The sequence below is a fragment of the Esox lucius genome, chromosome 25 (genome assembly GCF_011004845.1).
Source record: "Esox lucius isolate fEsoLuc1 chromosome 25, fEsoLuc1.pri, whole genome shotgun sequence".
In the NCBI taxonomy this organism is placed as follows: Eukaryota; Metazoa; Chordata; class Actinopteri; order Esociformes; family Esocidae; genus Esox; species Esox lucius.
In genome coordinates, this window is record NC_047593.1 from 13,066,076 (window position 1) to 13,088,908 (window position 22,833).

A 22,833-nucleotide genomic window follows, 5' to 3' on the forward strand; every position below is an offset into this window, starting at 1 on the left:
CTCATTTAATCACCTTACCAGATTTTATCAGATGTGTGTGAAAGGTCATGGGAATGCGTCGATAGGTCACGTGACAGCCGCCCAGAATGACCTTTCACACAGTCCGTCTGCCTGTAGCGCAGCCACAATCATCTCCTTCATTCTAGTGCGGTCTTCTGCCCCTACCAAAACATGGCTTTCGTCACTCATCAAGGAATCAGAAGACTCTCCTCATCTGCATTCCGAAATGCAGCGATCAAACATGTAACGATCATCGGTGGTGGACTAATGGGGGCAGGTATCGCCCAGGTAACTTGTCGACAGACATTGTTTGCTAAGATTAGCTTGCTAACTGCTGCAGCTAAGCTAATGACGTTGCTAGACGAGTACGGTCAGTAGCTCCATTGCACTAGCCAGTTAAGAAGGCAGCAATGACACCCGTGCAGTTATGTAAATGTATACGGTTGCAGACTTGAAGACTTTGCTAACTTTACGTTATGTAAATTGTCGTTTACTTGCTCAAATGGTGACAGCTAGTTAATGGCACAGTTTGTTTACCCCGTTTCGCACAGCAAATCAAGCAATCCACATATTTCACTAGCAGGACTGAAAGCACCGTTTATTGTGTAACTGAGCATGCCCAACTCGGGGTTCATTTTCAACGAGTTAAGTTAATTTTTACTTCCGGGTACTAACAACTGGCCAAGAAGCTTTGGTTGTTCATTTAAAACATTATAATGCTTGAAGTGTACCCTCACTGTTGGTAGTCACGAGGATGTAGATACACACCTGGCTTCCTCTGCCTTTAGACTCTCATTATGATACTTCTTTGTCAAATGTCAAGCCCTTAATTTAAGCAGACACTATATTTCCCTATATAAGTAAGCGTTCGACAACACCTGTGCTGTCCCTCACACCGATGCCCCTCCTTTTTTAGGTTGCGGCTACAACGGGTCATTCAGTGGTACTAGTGGACACAAACGAGGAAATCTTAAAGAAATCTACCATGGGGATAGAGGGCAGTCTGAAGAGAGTGGCGAAGAAGAAGTTTGCTGACAAGCAAGAGGTGGATATAATTAACCATATTTGAATGGGGTTCTACACACACACACACACACACACACAACATTTGTACCTCAAATGTCTGGTTAACATTCAGTTGAACATTGGCTCAGTGTTTTATGGGAACCAGATGTCAAAAATGCTAACGGGGCTACGCAATCAAGATTCATATTTCCCTCTAAAATAAATCTGCTGGCAAGATACACATCCACTCCCCCGCAGAACAGTACAGTTGCTGTGCCCATTTCAGGCCGGAGCAGAGTTCATCGCCACGGTAATGGCCAACGTGTCGACATCGACAGACGCCATGTCGGCAGCGGAGAGCACAGACCTGGTGCTGGAGGCGATCGTGGAGAACTTGAAGATCAAGCAGGGCCTGTTTGGTGCCCTGGACAAGGTGGCCCCTGCGTAAGTGTGACCAGCCAGTGCTCGATTCTCCCACCAGACTGGCAGACTTCAGCATTCGACTCAAGGCTTCTGGTCTCTAGGTTAATCATCAAGGTTCGAATATAAACCTTGTCCTCGGTTACGTCGGCGCTGTCCCGTCGCCACTACCTGGGACTTTGCAGATAATTACAGGACGGGGCAAATGCGTTTTAAAATCGGGGCCTGTATTTTGTTGAACCAGTATTTCAATTGGTTTGGGTTGCCTGTGTGCGTGTAAATATAGCAGTCCTCCTGTTTTCATTTTTATTTATTACATTGCCACTGCTGTTACCCTTGGGCTTAAAATAGACTGTTTTAATTAAGACTATTTTAATTAAAGTTGAATATTTCAAAGGGAAATGCGTTGTAAAGCCAACATCAAGAATGTTAATTTGGGTGTACCTCATGGGTGTCGCCTGCTGTTGATTTCCTGTTGTTTTTGGATCCTCCATTTTTAGACATACCATTTTCGCCAGCAACACATCCTCTCTGCCCATCACCGACATAGCCAGTTCCACTGGGAGGCTGGACAGGTTCGGGGGCCTACACTTCTTCAACCCCGTCCCCATGATGAAGCTGGTGGAGGTACAGTTTTTGGTTTACGTTTGGTTTTGCACTACCTTTAACGTGCGCATTAAACATCCCCAACGTTCACCATTCTTTTTTTATTTTGTATTTAATAGAAGCAGCCTTCTAATTACTTTAATAGAAGCAGCCTCAAATTACTTGAGACATTCAATTTATCGTGACGACCTTAATGGAGATGCTGGATTTGAAACACATGCAGGTTGATTGAAAATGCCTCTGTGGTTGTTCCCGCGATCTGCAAGATTACGTTAAAAGATTTTGTTTGGTTTCCTTGTCATCTTCAGGTGATTGGAACATCTGCAACTAGCCAGGAGACCTTTGATTCCCTCCTTGCATTCAGCAAAGCCCTGGGCAAGACACCGGTGTCCTGCAAGGTACGCTTCTCCTGTTTGTTCCTGTAGCCAAATGGCCATAACTTTTAAATAAAAAGGTATTTGTGGCCTCTGGTGGTCCAGCAGTCTGTCGGTAGGTTTTTCCTCATCATCTCCGTCTAATGAATGATAAAACGTGAGGTCTTTTAAGAAACATGGTGCTATTTAGACGTTTCTCCAACCAAAGTGTGGTCTGTTCTTTGTCAGGACACCCCTGGGTTTATTGTGAACCGTCTGCTCGTGCCCTACATGATGGAGGCCATCCGACTCCTTGAGAGAGGTACAGTCCATTTGATATCAATTCTGCAGGCGTTTTCCTTTGAACACAAATGCCCATGTATATTTGGTCAGAAAGTAACTTTTTGGACCTGATTCAGTGATGGGAGCCCATCGTCTTACCCAGATTAAAGGTTGTTGGTCTTTTGCAATTAAATCAACTTTCTGATATAAAAAGAAATTAGAACATTGATTATTTATTTCACTATGCATTAAAAATTTAAATCCAGATAGATTAGGCCCTATTCTATTTTTTTTTTAATAATAGATACCCAAAAAAAAGCTGATTCTGTTGAAATATTCTCTCTAAAAATGTTCACAAATGTAGCAGTTGGTATTTGGTTCACAATGTTTTAGAACTACTAGACAACTGATTGAATATAGTTTGTGTGAAATTTTAAGAAATATTGAAATATCTACTGTGATATCAACAATGATGTTGTCCAACACATAACAATATAGCTTTAGCAGGAAATAGGATTAGCAGAGTACCCTGAATCAGACTCAAGCACTGGTTTCTGTGAGTGTCATTCCAGAGTAATAATTGGTTCTGATCAACAAGTTGACAAGGGTAAACAATCTGTGACTGTGCCCTGGAGCATGGTACTGAAACTTAATTACTCCTTTAATTTACTCTGCATGAGAGCATCTGACAAATGTACAAAGGTAGCTTTGGCTAGCGTAAGGCTTTCAGGACATCTACCACTGTCAACTACCTACAGAGGCAAGACTCCGGAGGTGTGGTCAAAAAGTGATGGAACATTCAGTGGTATTCATGGCTGCTGAAAATGACCGTTCTGTATCAGAAACTACACTCCTCCAAAAAATGAAGGGAACACTTAAATCACACATTGGGTCTCGGTGAAGGAAATATATTAAAGATCAAAAATCTTTACTGTTCATTGTGTAATTCGTTGAGAACAAACGGACACAACAACGGTCAGTGGAAACCAAAATCACCAACCGATTGAGGGCTGGATTCAAACACAGCGAAAATCTAAGTAAACAATTGAAATAACAGGCTGTTCCAACTTGTATGAATTTCATAACAGCAACTCATAATGTGACTCAGTAGTGTGTATGGCCCCCATGTGCCTGTATGCTCTCCCGACAAAGTCTGGGCATGCTGCTGATGAGATGGCGGATGGTGTGCTGGAGGTCTTTTTTTAGGGCAGTGCTCCTCCTGTTCTTCACACAAAGGAGAATATGCTGGTCTTGCTGCTGGGTTGATGCCCTTCTATGACCCTGTCCAGCACTCCTCGTGTAACAGCCCATCTCCTGGTATCTCCTCCATGCTCAAGACTGTACTGGGAGACAGAGCAAACCTTCTTGCGACGGCACGTGTGGATATGCCATCCTGGAGGAACCGGACTACCTGTGCACCCTGAATGGGCTGCAGGCACCGTCTCATGCTACCAGTAGTGACAAGGACACTAGCAAAACTAGAGAAGAATCAGTCGGGAAGGAAAAGGAGAGAGCAATTGCCTGTGGCCACCACCTGCAAAACCATTCCCTTTTTGGGGGTTGTCCTGCTGTTGCCTCTCCAGTGCACCTGTTTTCACTTTCATTTGCACCAAAACACAATCGCTTATGCCTCCTAACTGGACAGATTGATCTCCCTGAAGTTTAACTGACTTGGTGTTATTCTGTGATGATTACGTGTTCCCTTCATTTTTCTGAGCGGTGTATTTCCCTCCCTCATTGAAATCCAATGCCTGAGTGTGTGCGCGCTGTGCTTCCCGTCAGGCCACGGATCGAAGGAAGACATCGATATTGCCATGAAGCTGGGCGCTGGGTACCCCATGGGGCCCTTTGAGCTGCTGGACTACGTAGGACTGGACACGGTTAAGTTCATCATAGACGGTGAGCGTTTCGACCGCTTCAGTGTGTTTCTACAGACTAACCATCACAACCTGATGGCGAAACCTATTAACTGAAGCCTACGTTAACCAATAGCCCAACTGCAGTTTGTGTAAAAGTGTTTGGTTGGCAGAATGTTGAACTAGAGTAGTCTTTCAAAACTGGGCCTCGTAAAGTAGATGCAGGTGTAAACCCATTGACGACCACTTGATTTCAGGCTGGGCTGAGAAGGACCCGGACAACCCCCTGATGCAGCCCAGTGAAGTGCTAAAAAAACTGGTGTCTGAGGGCAAGTTTGGCAAGAAGACGGGAGAGGGCTTCTACAAGTACAAGTGACTCCACCAGGGTCCTGTTAGTCAGGACAGACGGTTTTGAAATTGAAAACAAGAACTTTGCGTTTCTTTTTGGACATGATAATCCATTTAATTTCAGAATTTTTTTCTGTTGTTGTCCTTTTGTTGCTTAATGAACACAGCCTTGACGGGCGCATTTGCACCGCCCTTGTTTAACTCTGGGAGAACAAGCCGGTGAACTTGAACGTAACGCTTAATATACAAATGAAATGCAGCTGCTGTGAAACCTCAGTGCCTTTCTGAAGAAGAGTAGACTGGTGTTACGACTGGCAATGTATATTCTGAATGTCATCTTTAGATGTGGTTTGTAAGTAAAAGTTGTTGGTAATAAACTGACATCCAAATGCTTCCCTTTGATTTTTACTCTACATTTTTGCCCCAATGTAGCCTAATAAGAGCACTATGACAACACACTGTCATATACTAGTTTACCCTAAAGATTAACATGGGCAGGACTTAAGTCCCTGAAACACCACCATTTACTAGTAAAACCTAGAGATTAACAGGACAGGTCAATCCCTGAAACACACTGCCATATACTGGTAAAACCTAGAGATTAACGTGGACCTGTCGTAAATCCCTGAAACATATACTGGTAAAGCCTAGAGATTAACAGGACAGGTTGTAAATCCCTGAAACACACTCTCATATACTGGTAAAACAGATTAATATGGACAGGTTGTAAATCCCTGAAACACAGTGCCATATACTGGTAAAACCTAGAGATTAACAGGGCAGGTCAATCCCTGAAACTGCTAATTTCCAATACTGTTTAGAAAAAGGGGTTCCTTTGATGTCACCATCTTTACTATCATTTAGTTACAACGAGGGGAAGAAATATGGATATTTAAAAAGAATAATTTTACAGTAAATGTATAATATTTAAAGGAACCTGAAGGACGCATGCGCCCTCACCTGATTCCATGGATTTCTTTAACATTTGAAAAACAGGCCATGCTCTATATCAGGGCTGCCCAACTGTTCTTGGAGAGCTACTGTCCCATGGGTTCTCTCGAACCCTAATCTATTACATCTGATTCTAATAACTAGCTAGATTAATAGAAAAAATCTGGTTTGTCACAACTGGGCTTGGAAAGAAAACCAACAAGGTAGAGCTCCAGGATCAGGGTTGGACAGCCCTACTATAGACCCTAGATGATGTAGATTTCTCATTTCATTAGCATAACCTTAATGCTGTACGGTCATAGCCCGGGGCTCGGCTCGCTTCTGGAGTTTTAATTGATGGTCTGTTTTATATGTTATCTTTTGAAGTTTCCCTCTTGAGATTTGACCGCGCTGTATTCAATAATTTCACTTGGCTCTGCAGTTCCAAGCAGGACCACTAAGTGGCAGTATTGGCAAATGCTGTGACACCTTAGATAGGCCTATCAGTCGGAAGACTAGAAGATTATCTAGTGGCATATAATTGTAAACACACAGTGGCTTGGTTTTCTAGACCAGATTAAGCCTAGCCCTAAATAAAACAAAAAAAGTGCTTAATGAATCCTTTTCTAATAAGCTTTTTAAGTCCATGACTAGGCTCCATGTCTGTCGAGGAAACCTTTTCCTACATAATGCAGGTCACCAATCAAATGAGCCAATGATGCCTTTTTATTTTTCTTTAAAAAAACAAAACATGTTGAAACAGTTAAAATGTGACACCTTGGGAAGCAAATTGCTTTTACCAAGATGACAGTGATTCAAAATATGACAATGGATAAAAAAAAAATGCATCAAGTAGTACTAAAAATAGAGCGTAAAATCAAAATGTTACAGAAAGTCTTGCATGGAATAACAACATGGGTAAAAAGACCACACTAATAGCTACCAGAAATAGGAGAGACAAAGGTCGATCGCAATAAAAGAAAAACTGCCAAGTGCTGGGGTAAATATATATATCTGCTTCATTTGTCACTTTAGAACAATAAAATATAGGCCTCTGAGCAGCCACTCTTGCCTGTGTCCTAACATTGCCTGCAAAAATACCAAGAAAAGTGACATATCCTGACAGTTTCCTTACAAAGTACACGTATTGAGCTTTATTTTACATCTGAGCAAGACTTAAGTCGAGGTCACTATTTGTTACAAATAGTTATGAAAAGAAGCCTTAATTTTATTTTTTTCTGCAAGACGCTTCAACAAGAAAAAAAATGGCTTTCCTGTGTCCAAAGCTTATTTTCATATATACCAGTATATATATAAAAAGGTAAAATAATTAAAATCACTGAAAATATACACCAAGAAATTGAAACAAAGTTCAAAATACAAAAAGGCATTCAAAATTAATTCCAACCCAAAAGTAAAAGCTATAATCATAAATCGTTGATCCTATTTTGCACCAACTGGTCATTGATAAAAATCAAAATGGAAGATAGGAGCCTTGACAGGATGTTTCCTTGACAACACGTGATTGACATCCCTCCCTCTTCCTTGTCATAGTGCAGTCAGTCTAAAGATGTGTTGGGGGGGGGGGGGGGGTGTGGCCTCAAATCCAGTGACGGGGAACCGGGGAGTGTTGAGGGTCAAACATAGTGGGGCTGTACAAAGGAAAGGAACGGGGGTGACAAATAACTTAAAAAATAACTTAGGAGCAGGTGATGTGTGTGTTAGGGTGCTGAAGTGTGTGCGCTGGACAACCGGAAATCGCTGAAATGTTTTCAGTGCATTTGCCGTGGATGGCGACGAAGCGGATTCGTAAGAAAAAAAAACGAAAGCAGGAGAACAAAGAATATTTCGGGTTCATCTTTTTCCGTTGGCTGTGGAGAGGGTTATAGGGCGTTTGGGCGAGACGCTGGTTGACGCTCTTCAGAAGTAGTGATTGTCTTGTTTTATTCAGTCTCTGCAGCTGCTAGGCAAGTCACTGCACGGAGTATAAAGTCAAGCTTGGGATGGGCGGGGGTGTTCCTCTGAGAAAGGGGGGCTGAGTCTTCCAGGTCGGCGTAGGGGGGACAGAAAAGGTTTGTGGGATCTAGCAGGCCTCCATCTCCAACATGGAGCCCGTAGTTGCTGCCTTCGCTTTGCCCGGCGCGGAGAAAGCGTTCCGTTTCCCTCCTGGAGGAGAAAGAGGAGAAATGTCGGTCAGCTCAGTGGACAGAACCGACGGCGGTTCAGTCTCGGGGCGGGGAGGGAATCCCTCCCTGAAACTATGAAATGGGTTGCATGCATTTAATCACACCAGCACACTGACATCATCAGAAAGCAGACCGCTTCTCACATCCCACCATACAGCCACCGCTACGTCCTTTGATTTCAGCAACCGCACACGCCTCACAATGCTCGCCTGCCATCCTGCGCGCACGCACGCACGCACGCACGCACACAAGCACACAAGCACACCAGAGGACCTGGAGGAGTGAGAGTTCAGCCGTCTTCAGAGAGCGGTAATGGCTTTGCCGTCTGAACAGTAGGTTATAGGTTAGTGACAGGGTGTGGGCTGGCTTTGATCTCCCTCGCTGACTTCAGGTCACTGTGACCCAGCTGGCTCCCCCTGCCCTCGCCCACCCTGGGCCCCCCAGTCGGAGAGTCTACCCACCACTAGACACTGGCTAACTCCCAAACCATCTCCTTCCCTTTGGCCCTCAGTTGGATTGTTCACCCGCACCTATGCCATTTGTGTCCCAAGGCGGAAAAAAACTCTTGAAGTTGCAGGGAAGAAGAGGGCAGACTTTTTGGCTTAAGGGCCGCCTCGGAACAGACTCTACATCGGGCCATTTTAAACTGGGTTAGACGGAAACAGCAGGGAAAGATGGGAGTGTTTTAGCTGAAAGAGAAATGGGCCGGATTCAAACCCCGGCTGCAGTAGCACATGCGTACCTGAAGCTGCGGCCCATCGCCGGACCACCGTGGGCTCCAAATGTTTTTGGATTTTAAATAGCCCTGCCTAATTACACAACACACACAGTGTTGGTTTTGTCAGCAGTGTGTGTCTATGGAGGCCCACCGCCATGTTTGGAAAGCGAGGAGCATAAAGTCTTCTCAGACTGGGTCCACTCCCCAGGGCCTTCTAAACAGCCCCGCCGGCCTCCGTCCATAACCAGGAAATAGTTTGTCAAACCACGGGGCGCGGTGGATTCTGGTCGTAACCGAGTTAGCTTCAGTTATAGCCGGACAGACGGTGTCGGTTATTTTCGTGCCTCAAATGGAATTGCTGATCAAAGTCAGAAGGGGGGGGGGGGGATTCAGAGGTGAATGTCCGACTGGAGAGCGAGGGGGGGAGAAAAGAAAAAGTGTATTAATGGATGGACTGCTCTTTTGTGGTGAGGTGCAGAGAAGTAGTGTGTTTTCATGGGTAGAGTCAGTGGAGCTGTGCGACTTCTAACACGCGCACACGCACACACGCACGCAGACTGCTTTACCACATGTGGATGAAAGGAAGCGGGACAGAGACCGCCTTTCCCAGGGAGGACTGACCCTGAGCTGCCCGCGTGGAGGTGGGGGAGAGTTGCAGAGGGAGAGAGAGGAGCCCCTGTTGCGTTTATTTACCTCACTGCCCCCTTTTCATCCCAGGATCTGAGAGCCCAGCCCTCAAGCCCCAGTGCCCCAGCCCAGCGCCCCCTTCCCCCCGGCCACAAGATGAAAAGCACCCGCCAAGTCCTTCCTGCCTGGGGGGGAGGCTCGGGGCGGGTGGAGGTGTTACGGTGGTGTCGGGGCAGGGTGGCATCGTGCCAGGTCTTCACAGCGAAACCCACCCGACACCGACGCACACAAACGCCGGGATTCAGGAGCAACTTGACCCCTCCCCTGTCCCCTTCTACCCCCCCCCACCCCCCACAGTTAGCGCTCAGGAATGCCGGCTGGACTTCTTTGCAGGAAATGAAACGCTGCTCTGTTCCAGTGGAGGCCGGGCCCTGGCCAGCTCTCTCCTTGGCCCAGGGAGGGGATGTGTGGGGGGGGAGACTGAGACCGACGGGGCCCGGGCCCTGGGTCTTTGAAGTGTGGGAGGTTAAGATAACTGGCACGGCCCCGCGTCTCTCAATCGCCGCCTCCACCTCCCTGAGGCAAATCAAAGAGCCCGCAGCTGGGCCCGTCCTGTCCCCCTTACACCCCCCTCACCCCCCCATGCTGCTGCAGCACTTTTGGGGTTCTTTTGGTGCCATTAAAAAGGAAAACACGGCAGACAAATTACTGAAGAAATAAGCCAACTGGAGCAAGAAGTCTCCAGCACAGGCAGGAGTGTAGACTTTATCAGACAGACAGACTGACCAACACACACACACACAGACACACACGCACGCACGCTCGCACACACACAGAGACCGACACGCATGCATGCGCGCACACAGAGACCGACACACACGCACGCACACAGAGACCGGCACACACGCACGCACACAGAGACCGACACACACGCGCACACAGAGACCGGCACGCACGCGCACACAGAGACCGGCACGCACGCGCACACAGAGACCGGCACGCACGCGCACACAGAGACCGGCACGCACGCGCGCACACAGAGAGACCGGCACGCACGCGCGCACACAGAGAGACCGACACGCACGCACAGAGAGACCGACACGCACGCACAGAGAGACCGACACGCACGCACAGAGAGACCGACACGCACGCACAGAGAGACCGACACGCACGCACAGAGAGACCGGCAAGCACGCACAGAGAGACCGGCAAGCACGCACAGAGAGACCGGCACGCACGCACAGACGCATATGCGCGCACGCACAGACGCATATGCGCGCGCACACACAGACGCATATGCGCGCGCACACACAGACGCATATGCGCGCGCACACACAGACGCATATGCGCGCGCACACACAGACGCATATGCGCGCGCACACACAGACGCATATGCGCGCGCACACACAGACGCATATGCGCGCGCACACACAGACGCATATGCGCGCGCACACACAGACGCATATGCGCGCGCACACACAGACGCATATGCGCGCGCACACACAGACGCATATGCGCGCGCACACACAGACGCATATGCGCGCACACACACAGACGCATATGCGCGCACACACACAGACGCATATGCGCGCACACACACACACAGACCGACACACATGCACGCACACAGAGAGAGACCGACACGCACGCATGCACGCACACAGACCGACGCATATGCACGCACACACACGTACACACAGACCGACACACATGCACGCACACAGAGACTGACACGCACGCACACAGACCTACGCATATGCGCACACACACACACACACACAGACCGACGCATATGCACGCACACACCAGAGACACAGACCGACAAATGTTCTTATGAGTTTTCAAAATAGGTTCAGAGATTTCATCCAAAATCGAGAATTTCATGTCCTTAGAAACCCCCAATTCTTGTATTTGTTCTTATAAATTCAAATATTCTTGGCCAATTCATCTGGAGGGTCAGAATCTAACTATGCCCTGGCTGAAAGTAAAGGAAAAGAAATCCACCCAGTGACAGAGACAGCACATTCACGTTCAGTCCACAAAGTCCGTTGAATGAGATGGAGATAGCCAGCCTTGCCTTAGTCTGACTGCTCAGTTTAGTCAGTGAACTTAGTGTGACGGGTTTAACTGAGGTTTTGTTCAGCATCACCCTCTCAGGTCAGGCAGTCCGTCTCTGCCCATTAAACAGAGACACTGCCACAACTGGCAAACGTCAGCTTAAGGAGGAAGGCAGTAAAAGCAAAGTGAGTCATGAAATGAAAATGGATTGTTGTAAACAAATGGCTGGTCCTGTCAGCACTTTCTTTGGCCAGGAGACACTGAATATTAAAACTCATGGTAACCCATGGCAACTCAAGTCTATACTAGTTATTTCAAACCCCTAACCAGACGTCGAGGGGGGGGGGGGGGGCACTGCTCCGTCTTTGTGGGCTGGTGACGACAAGAGTGATATCAACCACTGGGATGTTTGCGGGGGGAGGGAATAGTGGAGGAAACCTCAGGCATGTGCTGGAGTCACTGGGGAAGGTGGGTGCAAAAGTGGAGGTCTGAGGCGCGAGATCCCCGGGCCCCCACATCTGAAGCGGCTTCGCTGGGGGCCCGAGCTGCTCAAGTCTGGACCGGCGCTGCACGGCACGGTGGGAGCTGGAGCTTGGGACCGGGGGGGGCGGCTCTATCAAAGGGCCCTCACAATGACTGCTCCCTTTGCTGCGGCCGTGCTTCAAAGGAGCTCCACCGCCGTTCGCACTCACCATCGGGAGGGAGGGAGGGGGAAAAAGGGACGAGCAGGAGGAGGAAGACGAGGGGGGGGGGGGGCGTCTACAATAGAAGCCAGATTTAGTTCAGCCCAAGTAAAAACTCCAAAACAGAGTTTCCTGGGTTAAAGAGAGTAAAGTAAAAATAGATTAAAAAAAGAAAAAAAAAAGAAGAGAGCTTTCCTGCGGCCTCTTTCTCCTCTTCCTGTCTCTTTCTGGTACCTCCGGGTCTTTCTTGATCCTGAGATAGCAACGCGAACACTCAGATGGGTGGTGCGAGGTTACGCCACCGCCTGAAAACTGCTGCGCCTCAAGGAGCCTCGGGGAGCAGAGGAGGTGGAGGGAGAGAGGAGGACCCTCGCCCCTGCATCTGGCCAGACTCTGGCACAGTAGTGTCTGAACCAAAACAAACCTGCAGACTAAAACAGCCACGTGCTACAGGGGACTCGCACAACGCGCGTCCTAAATGGCGATCTGCTGCCTCGGCTGTGCACTACATTTGATCAGGCCCTATGGGGAGCAGCGTCTCAAGAATGTTGGATGAAATGTTGAAAGCCAAGTCCCGGTCGGTCGTTCCAATGATTGGGGAAGACACGCCTGCATAGTTTAGTGTTTGGCATTCCGCTACTAAACCCCTGGAAGACCAGAAGTGCTGAAGTTGTATTCCCCCCCATCCCCCCCCCCCCCCGAGGGAGATGTATAGAGAGAGAAGAAAGGGAGTTGAGGGGAAACGTTTCCGTTTTGATTTCCTAACCCACACCTAACATTAGCTGCGGTGGTCTATGCAAAGGCCACTCATATTTTCTTGGTAAATTATACTTGTAAAAACTGGACCGCCCATCTCCTCTGCTGAGGCACTCAGCGTAAGACCTTGAGACTCTAGAGCTAACCAAGACCCTAGTTCCATTACAAGTATCCCAAGTCAGTAAGAACACTTAGGTGTGTGTTTTTAGAGGCACCAGGCTGTAGCCGTGAGGCAACCAGCGCCAACCTGACCCGGCACGGGGAGATGGAGGCAGGACTCTGAAGCTTATATGAAAGCAGCCAGAGAGAGTGGCTGGCTGCTACAGAGAGAGGGATGACAGTTAAAGACATTAGGGATGACAGTTATAGAGAGAGGGATGAGAGAAGACTGAGGGTTAGAGAGGGAGGGGAGTACTCTCCGGCACAAAGGGGGATTTTATTTTTTGTTTTCCCTCCCCATCACTTTCTTTTCCCCTCTCGCTCATCAAGCCTGACAGCTGAATTCTGGCCACACACACCCCCACCACTTTCTTTCACACTGTGTGGATGCATATTCTCAGAAGTCTACTCTTTCACCTGCTCCCTACAGAAACACACCAACCTGGGCTCCCGTCACAAATTGACTATTTTCTGTATTGCCTCACCAGGCTGTTTGAATACACACTATTCAGACACCTAAGATTGATGTCCCAAAGGGAAAAACAAGACAAATTGAAAAACCTACCACTACAAATTCACACGACTCTCGCAAAAGTATAAAACAAGTTTGCTTTCGCAGAGCTATCCGGTTACAGGGTGGCACGGAATGGCACGTTCGTATGAATTGGACTGGGATGACACAGCGACAGTGGCGGAGAGGTTTTACGAGTGTTTGCGACTCCTAGCCCACGCAGTTTCGATGGATTGAAAGGCCACCTTTGTTATGAGTCGTCTCCCTCCCTGAGCGAGAAACGATGCCCAGTGGCTAAAGTAGAACGCCTTGAGGGCGTGTGTCCCGGACAGATACACATCTCAAAGGCCTGTAAATCAGACCGGCTTAGTCAGACAATGAGCTTAGCAGAGGGAGGGAGGGATAATGACTCAGTGACAGAGCAAAAAAAAAAAAAGTTTATAAGTATCAGACAGGAGGAAAGACAGAGTGAGCGAGCAAAAGACGGGCAGGAGAACGACAGAACAGGGGAGAGGGCGAGAGAGAGGGCAAGGGAGAGAAAACGAGGGGAAAGAGGTTGAGCTAGAGAGAGAGAGAGAGAGAGAGAGAGAGAGAGAGAGATCGCACAACAGGGAGCGAATAAGAGAAAGGAAAGGAGAACAGGGGAAGGAAAAAGAAAGAGGAGGAAATACTAAATGTCAAAGTAATAGCTCAACTCTGAGCTGTGTGAGTGCTGGGTTAGAGTCAAGCTGTGTGGTGGGTCTAGTCTGACATAACGGATAGAGTAACGAAATGAAACGCTGCCGAACAGACGGCATTCAGTGGTACTAACGATGAATACGAATACCAACCGATATGCCAGGAAGAACGATGAAACATGATTTCTGGGATCATATTTCCACACTCAGGTCGGAGTAACACTGAAATGGTTAAAATTATGAAAGGTCCTTTTGTTTAAGAGCTGTTTGGGAGAAGAAGAAAAAAAAACTCCTGGAATTTCAGGCAGTTTGGGTCGGAACAGCACTGTCCGCCAACTGAATTATGTTACCGGCCTTGATTTGATTATAACAGATCGATGATTGGTCAGCTGGGTAAAAAGGAAGCTCAACCAATCAGTCATCTACTGAAGTAAACAAAATCATCAAATTGTTTTCGTAAACACCCACACAACCAGCCTTTGGGAACAAAGGCCGAAGGAATGTCAGGGTGATAAATATTAATATACAGTGCATTTAGAAATCATCCAGACCCTTTTAATCTCCCCACATCTTCTTTGATTCCGTTTTTTTTTTTTGGAGTAATGAGTCATTTCACACACGTTGTTTGTTGAATATGCAGGTGTGCCTTTGTAATTCATGTCAAACGATTTTGAGTGGACACGCGTGGACTCCAATCAGATGTTAGAGAGACACGATGTAGCTCAATTTGGAGTGTCATGGCAAAGGGTTTAACATTTTCTTTTTCAATAAACTATGTTCAAAAAATAGACAGGCTGATTTAAAAATGCATTTTAAAAGGCTGCATTGGGGCTTGATTGGTTTTCCCTCATTGCGCATCCTGCAAAGAAATACCCGGCTATCATTAATATGAATCCACATAAACGATGACATCAAAGTGTCCTTTAAGAGTGAAAACGGATAAACCCGCGGCGGCACAAAACCCACGTCAGACGTCTCACAGGGGTTCGATCCGGAGACGGGGTGGATATAAAAAGACAAATATGTTTAATTTAAATGATTTCTACCAGGCGTCGGCCGTGCCATATTCCAGCCTCAATCCAGACTCACTGGGATCTACATAAATTGAGGAGTTGTGGCAGTTTTCCCTGGTATTATGCATATGAGTTTAAGGTTGTCACATTAAATCAGCTGTGGTGTCCATCCCGTCTCGCCTGCACCCAGTTAATTATTGGATCACAGATAAAGTCTTTCCGTCTTTGAAAAGAGCCAGTGGTGGTGCAGGGTGCCCTGAATTAGAGAAAAGCGGTCCAATTTGGGTTCAGAGAGGGAGCCACCGGGTCATGAATCAACCAAGCAGAAAGCCTTTGTCTGGTTCTCCATTTGATTTTGGGATCAGACGTCGAACCAGACAAAGTTTGGCATTTTTAGGATAACACCAACCTTGGACAGAGAGAGCAAGAGGCTGTAGAGACACTAATTTTAAAGTGACGGAACACTAACAGAGCGCTTGCATTCGTGTGAGACTATTCTGATCACAGTGATAGGTTGGTAGGAGTCACTAAAGCTTGTTACAACCTTCCATGTTCACAAAGACAGAGCACTAAAAGCCATCTAAATCGACAGGGTTTTTGAGGAGTTTCATTGCTTTTCCCCCGCTGCTCCCAGCGAAGACAGATGTAGCCCTGACCAATCTTGTCTCCTTTCCATGTTGGGTTGAACAAAACACGTGCTGATCATATGGGCCGAGACTCACGCTGGGGTTAAACCAAAACATCTGGACCTAAAGATCAGACCACCACTCCTCCGGGAATATCTGGTGCTGTGACGCCAGACTCAAAGAAAAATAAAAAAACATGTTCCATAACGTGGAAAACACTTTGACCATTTTCACCTTTCGACGTCGACTTTGGCATCCCAGTCGCGCCACATTCACGCCTTCAGTCAAGGATCTCAGTAAGCAGATATGAGACGGCCGTTGGAGTGACAGGGTCTACATCCATCCAGAGCCCAGAACTCACAGGCTGTCCCCTCCCACCTCGGTACCATAACCAATCACACACAGATCACAGTGACGGCCCACCCTTTAGGATTAGTCTGAGTTGTATACAAGGTTTAACACACATTACAAGACCAGACGGGAGGATTGCTTAGAGGGGTTTTGTCTTACCATTCACGCTCAGATGTACGCCGTTTTCATTCTCTGGCCTGTACCTGCAGAAGATTGCATCTTTTAAAAAAAAATTGGGCCTTTACATGAGACACGTGCAGGTGAGGAGAAGCCTCGGCAGAAACTATCAACATCGATCGGTAACACGTGTTCAAATGGTATTACAAACTGGGTTGCTTGGACCCTGGATGGTGATTGGGTAAAAGCCGAGGTAAACAAGCCTGTTGCACCGTGGGTACGACAACAACAACAGAGTCACGTTAGCCAACCAGTTTGTGACATGAGAAAAGGTCCCCGGTGGGTCTGCCGTGGTATATGGCCAATACACCACGGCTGAGGAATGGCTCTGTTGCACAAGGACAAGCCCTTGCCGTGGTGGACTGGCCATGTAACACCCCCCCCCCCCCCCCCCCCCAGAGTTATTATTACAAGTTGTTCTACGGGTCACAGTACCAAATCAGTATTAGTAGCGTTTGGCCGGGCCAATCTGAGAGCAGAGTGGTAGAGACATCAGCAGAAGATGGGTGGAGCAGGCAAAGGAGCAGTGAAGAGGTCCACCAGAATGAACAGACTAATCCCAAAGTTGGTGCATTGAGTCGAGGGGGTTCGGGGGGGGGACGACAACAACACATAGATGGATGAAGGAAGGGAGAAAGGGAGGGAAGGAAGGAGGGGGTACATTGGTACCTGCATGTTGGTTCTGAAAGCCCACTCTAGCGAGGGCTGAGGGTTCAAATGGAGGTCTATGGGGGTCTGGAGGAGAAGGAGGAGGGGGGGAGGTGGTTAGGACTGGATGGGGCTGAAATGTTTCATGCATAACCCAGGTGAACCTAACCCAGATTATCATACTCAAACTAGCGGCATGGCTGAATTCAGGCCTCCTGATTTGTTGTGACTGGCGGTGACTAGTGTTGACAACACCTGGTTAGGGTTATATCAGGATCACAGGGGTATGTTGCACAGTGGGACCTTTTTTTGTTGCTCGGGGTCCATGTAGTGTTTGCTAGCAGGACTGTAACAGTAATTCACCAGTCTTGTTTCCTTGTCGTTTTTATTGCGTTTCAAAGTGGGACCGAAATGCATTTAATTGAGATTTCCTTTGGTGCGGCTGATCTAAACTAAATTGGGGGTGGGCAGATGGGTACCAATAACCATTAAGATATCGAATGTCTCTTTCAGCAAGCCAGAGTTAATAATTATGCTTTGGACGGTGTGTTGAACCGCGCAGTTGTCCTTCTGAACTGAGCTGCAGAACGTGAAACAAAACGTCTCCGGGAGTTCAGTGTGGCCCTTGGTTATTCTAAAACATCTAAAAAGTTCCACGCTGTGAGCAGAGAAAACTGACAATGGATCACCTGTATTGAAGTGAGACCCCAATGAACAGCGTAAAGAAAACATTTCCACAACCAGCTATAAACAACAAGATATCTACTTTTTTGCCGTATTGTTTTGGGGACAAAACCCAAAACACCACATTAAGTAACTGCCTCATTTTTAACAATTACAGTGGCTGCATCACAGTCTGGGTATGCTAGACACCGGCAAAGGCTGGAGGAAAACCTGCTTCAGTCGGCTTTAGACCAGACACTGGGAGAGGAAATCCCCTTTCAGGACAATAACCAACACCAAAGTCGAATCTATAATGGAGTTTCCTTCCAGGAAGACAGGGGATGGTTCCCAAGTGGCCACGTAACTTCAATATGCTTGAAAATATCTAGCCGAACTGGAAATCGATGTTGGTCCACTTATCCCAGACACCTTGAGGAGAATAATCCGGTAGACATTTCACAAACAAGGCAAGTTCTTAAGGACATTAGCCCCCACCGCAAGGGTCAAAGGTCAGCGGGTGTTTCTTAGATGTATTGACTCACAATGAAATCCATGTCAATCCCACTCTAACACAGCAGAATATGAACAACTTTCAAGGAGGAGAGGGAATACTTATCCTATCGAGAGACGGCTGGTGTGGGAAACATTAACCCAACTGACTAGAGTGCTCCTGAAGCACAAACAGAGCGCCCATCACTTTGTAGAACAACAACCGGAGAGGCGGTGAAAAGGGACGGAGAGAGAGGGAGGTAAAAAGGGAGGAAGTTAATTACCTGCAGCCGGTTCCTGGATCTTCTCCCTCTTCCGCTTCTTCTTCTTTCCCTAGAAAATATCCAGGTGAACGCTTAAAGTGTGGCTCCAGCACTCACCCTCACTCCACCACACTTAGTCCTGCAGCCGTTTGGCCTGTTCACTCATCCCACAGCCGACAGCCAACCGACGCCCCTCGCTCTCCGGGGCCCGCAGCCAATCGCCCACGCTGGGATCAGTCAAGAGGGGCCGGACCATCTCAGGCCCTGCCTATAGCAGCGAAGCTTGAGTGTCCTTTCCCTTACCAGGTGATCTGTACTGGGATGTTGTGTTCTGAGCCCCGGCCGTGGCCACCAATCAGGAGCGGGAGGCAGGCCCGTCCCTCTTTCCTACTGGATTCCGTGTGCACTCCCTAACAGCCTAGCGTGAACGAAACGCACCCATCCCTATCCATAGAGACTTCAAGCGTGGCAGCTAGAGTGTCATGTCTCCTAATTCCAAATATTGATATCTAATTAAAACACACCGACTGTAAACATTAGTTTGGACAGCTGGTTTGTGTCTGATTTCCATGGAGAGCGTCAGTCAGCTCCTCTCACCCCCTCCCCCCCACCACCACCAGTGAGTGCTGATCACGCTGCTGTGCTGAGTAAAAGTGTATGGATTTATAGCTTATAGCCAAATCCCCCAGGGAGGGGGACTATGGGGAAAGATAGCAGTGGAACAGTCATTCTGGTCAAATATGAACAGCACTTTGGTTTCCTGCTGCAAAGACTGTTAATCCACTTATTCATGATGGGCTAATCTGGGTTCCTCTCACACTGTTGTGGCAGACGGGGGGGGGGGGCACGATGATGAGCACAAGGCTCTGTGACAGTGTGTGTGTGTGTGTGTTTAGTGAGGTACAGCACTGTAAAGGGCTTAGTTTGTGTTGGAAGGGTGCTGTGTTTGGTGTTAAACGTGTGCGGTGACAGAACGGATGCGAGTTTCTCTCCAAGACACCGGTCTCGGCGGCGGTGGTGAAACGCGGATGATTCCGGCTCAGGGACACGCGCCGTCTTCAACAGGCGGTCCGTTCTCCCTAAAAAGCAGCGGTTGGAACTCGGCTCGGGCTAATGACACGTGTCCCTGCGGATCCCTCCCTGGATTTTCTGGACATCGGATTTCAGAGTAGTCCTTTCCAGCCCGGCAACACCAATGGGCTAGGAGCAACGGAATGTATACAGGCCTGGTGCTGACTTTCTGGTCGGTGTAGTCCTGTACTGCACTACGCTACCCATGAAGTGAGGAGGTCAAATGAACTTAGACTTTGTAGTCATTGGATGTATGGACATGTTTAGACTATTTCTGCTGCATTAAATTGAAAGTATCTTACAAAGTGTATATTTCAGGTTAAGAGGTCCCCTCCCCACAGTCGCGTTAGCTGGTAGCATGGCTAGCATACAGTTAGCTGGTAGCATGGCTAGCATACAGTTAGCTGGTAGCATGGCTAGCATACAGTTAGCTGGTAGCATGGCTAGCATACAGTTAGCTGGTAGCATGGCTAGCATACAGCAATTGGCAGCGGTGGTTAAATTCTTCCCTTGCTGTGTTGACACTGACAGCAACATTTGCCGGCCTGGTAGCAGAGACAAACTCCACGGCAATTTCCATGGCTTTGGTTTCTTTAGCCTATTCCCGCTATCTACACCGGGGTGTCCGGCTGCAGTGCGTTTCCCAGCGTGGCGCGGCCCGGGCCACGGAGGCTGAAGGGGAGGGGTGGCGGGGCTGTCCGGAGGGGAGGCAGGTGAACACCGCGAAGGGACCCTCCGGGTGGTGGAGTGACAGCGAGTGCTGGAGCCACACTTTTTAAACGACGGCAGGCACTAGCATACTGTCACGTTCACAGTCACGCACGCGCACACACACACACACACACACACAAGGGACAAAGACACACTCTCTCTCTTTTGGCAGGGGCATCAGCTTTGTTTACATATCCGAGGCCTTCACATTGAGATGGAACATCAAAGAAGACCGCGGCCATTACACACCCTCAGCTCACGATGTCACATAACAGTGTTTCTGATACTACAATCCATTATGGTGGTAACAATGAAAGGGAATTAGAGGGCTATGTTTTACACAATAGGAAACGGGAGAGTAGAACAAAATGCCACTATTATTATGGAACAGGCTAACGTCCATTAGCATGTAGCAACAACTGCCTTTATAAAAACAAAGGCATTCTGCTTTATTCTGCTAATATACAGAACTGCTGTATATCAAAACTAAAGGGGGCCAAAAAAAAATGTACTTCAATGTACACTTCAACAAGTTCAGGCCCCCATCGATCTGCCCCAGTAACTAGAATCTCACACTTCATTTGAACCCAGGTGTGGAAGGACACAGTAGATATCACACACACGCACGCAAACACGCAAACACCACACACACACACACCTCTCCGCTGCCAATGTGTTTCCATATGATACTTACATAATTGTCTCTGGCGGACCAGCCGGGGTAGAGCTGCATGTGAAGCTGCCGTTCCTTACGGGCTAATTCGTAATACTTAGCTTGCTCTTCCCGAGATAAAGCATGCCACTGTTTTAGCACAAGGAGGAAGATTACAAAAGAGGGGGAGAGAGAGAGAGAGAGAGAGTGTGGGGAAAAAACAAAACAGTACACAGTCAATTACTAGCATGCACTTTCAAGTTCCCTCCAAAGACACGCATGCTTGTGTTTTGGAACGGGGAAAAAAACCCCAGACCTTTTTAACTTCAAAATGAAAAAAAAGAAGTGAACATGATGAAGAGATTAACATATGGGAAGAGTGAGAGAGACACACACTGACAGAGAAAGAGAAAAAACATTGATTTCATATCAAAACACTGGTTCCAATTTAGCGACGCTTTTGCTTCAAACTATGTCAACGAGCAATTACTGAACATAGGCCACAAACGGGGCTTTGCTGTGGCTGGCCCAACCTCCAGGGCTTTCTGTAAAGGCTTTCAATTCGGGCGGCCTCTCTTTTTGCCCATCTCAAAGGGAACACATTTAGTCATTTCCACACCGCGCCATTACTATTGTTATTTATGGTTTTGTAGAAAGCCAATGTCGTTAGGTTTCCGCCCGTCAGTCAGGCAGCGAGAGTCAATCGTCGTAATGATGGGTAACAGGTTAGGACAAGGAAGTGGTCATCATTATTCATCCCTTGAAGGACTTTGATGTGACAGAGCTGAAGGAAAACTCAAAGAAATTGAATCTGTAGGAAAAGCTTAAACCATTGACACACTGGCTGCCAGTTCAAACCTTAAGCCATTATTGACTTAATGAAGGGGCCTGCTCTATGGATTCTATTTCTATGATCTGGAAGCCCTAAAGCTGAATGACAGATGGGATCAGGGGGTTATTGATTACAGAATAACCGGATGGGGCCTCATTGTCAATCAGTTTAGGCTTGGGCTAATATAAAATAGAACATGTGTTCCAAAATACATAAATTCTACACACATTCTATCAATTCTATTTCTAATGTTACAGTGCAAAAACTGCTTCCTTAAAAATAAGCTAAATAAAATGTAACATACATAAATACACTGGGGTTAGAAAATGCTGCCTGTAACAAACCAAAAAGCAACATAGACAGAAATTCTGACAAACAAAAAATCAGAACAAGCCTGATATTCTTTTAATAAGATAAAAAAAAAAAATGTTTTTATTCTAAGAATCAGGTTGTACCTAAAATAGAGAATGTTGCATAATTTCAGCATTTACAGTCTCACCCCATTGAAAGACATTTGCTCGATTTGAGCATTTTCTTTCCTAATTTCTGAGGAAGCATTTTTGCAGTGTAGGCCACCACGGCCAGCGCCCCCTATGGGAGGGGTGGGTAGTCAAGCGTTCTCCCTTTGAGTGCTCGGCCCCAGGTTGCGTCGCCGTGCCCATACGTACCCGGCGTCCCAGGATCTGGTTGATGGCGGCGCTCTCCTTCAGCGTGCACTCTGCCACCACGTTGGCCCTCATCTCCTTCATGTAGAGCATGAAGGCGTTCAGTGGCTTCTTGATGTGGGGCCTCTTGGGCTCCTGGTCCTTCCTCTGTTCGTGGTGCTGGGGCTTCCTGGCAAAACAATTGGCGAGAAAAAAAAAACAAGGAAGGGAGGTAAAGAAGAAGAAGGGAATGACGGGTTGCTGCAAAAAAAAAAAAAAAAACTAAAAAAGTGGGCCGGCCTCTCGAGTGTGAGAACAAAAGTCGAAACGGGTCTGTTGCGACCCAGCCAATGGGGAGCAAGGGTGCGTGCGAGGGGTTGCCACGATGCCAGAAGCTTTTAATCATGTGCGGTCGTACCGTCTTGGGGCTTTCATGCGGAGCGAGAGATTACTTCATCACCAGTAATGGTAACCAATCCGTTCCCCTCAGACCGATCACACACACACACACACACACA

General features: G+C 47.5%; 2 protein-coding genes across 13 annotated transcripts in view; one reads left to right on the top strand and one right to left on the bottom strand.

Moving 5' to 3' along the window:
- The first annotated feature begins 98 nt into the window (after positions 1–98).
- hadh (hydroxyacyl-CoA dehydrogenase) lies at positions 99–5,262 on the top strand. Its single transcript, NM_001303795.1, is given in 8 exon segments — positions 99–288; positions 917–1,045; positions 1,292–1,449; positions 1,926–2,052; positions 2,340–2,429; positions 2,634–2,706; positions 4,449–4,565; positions 4,780–5,262. Coding segments are annotated over 8 exon segments (930 nt in total). The 5' UTR covers positions 99–171; the 3' UTR covers positions 4,899–5,262.
- Positions 5,263–6,508: 1,246 nt separating this feature from the next.
- Positions 6,509–22,833, bottom strand: part of lef1 (lymphoid enhancer-binding factor 1) — a 47,876-nt gene continuing 31,551 nt past the window's right edge. For 2 of the 12 annotated variants that reach the window (XM_020043960.3, XM_020043955.3), the window contains exons 7-12: positions 22,340–22,505; positions 20,882–20,989; positions 18,427–18,475; positions 17,012–17,077; positions 16,325–16,368; positions 7,877–7,966 (exon numbers count right to left, since the gene is read on the bottom strand). In XM_020043960.3, the coding sequence (XP_019899519.1) occupies positions 16,334–16,368; positions 17,012–17,077; positions 18,427–18,475; positions 20,882–20,989; positions 22,340–22,505 (424 nt within the window). In that variant the 3' untranslated portion in view covers positions 7,877–7,966; positions 16,325–16,333. Of the gene's footprint in view, positions 7,967–16,324; positions 16,369–17,011; positions 17,078–18,426; positions 18,476–20,881; positions 20,990–22,339; positions 22,515–22,833 lie in introns of all 12 variants that reach the window. The other 10 variants (XM_020043959.3, XM_020043953.3, XM_020043956.3 and 7 more) reach the window with 9 other exon arrangements.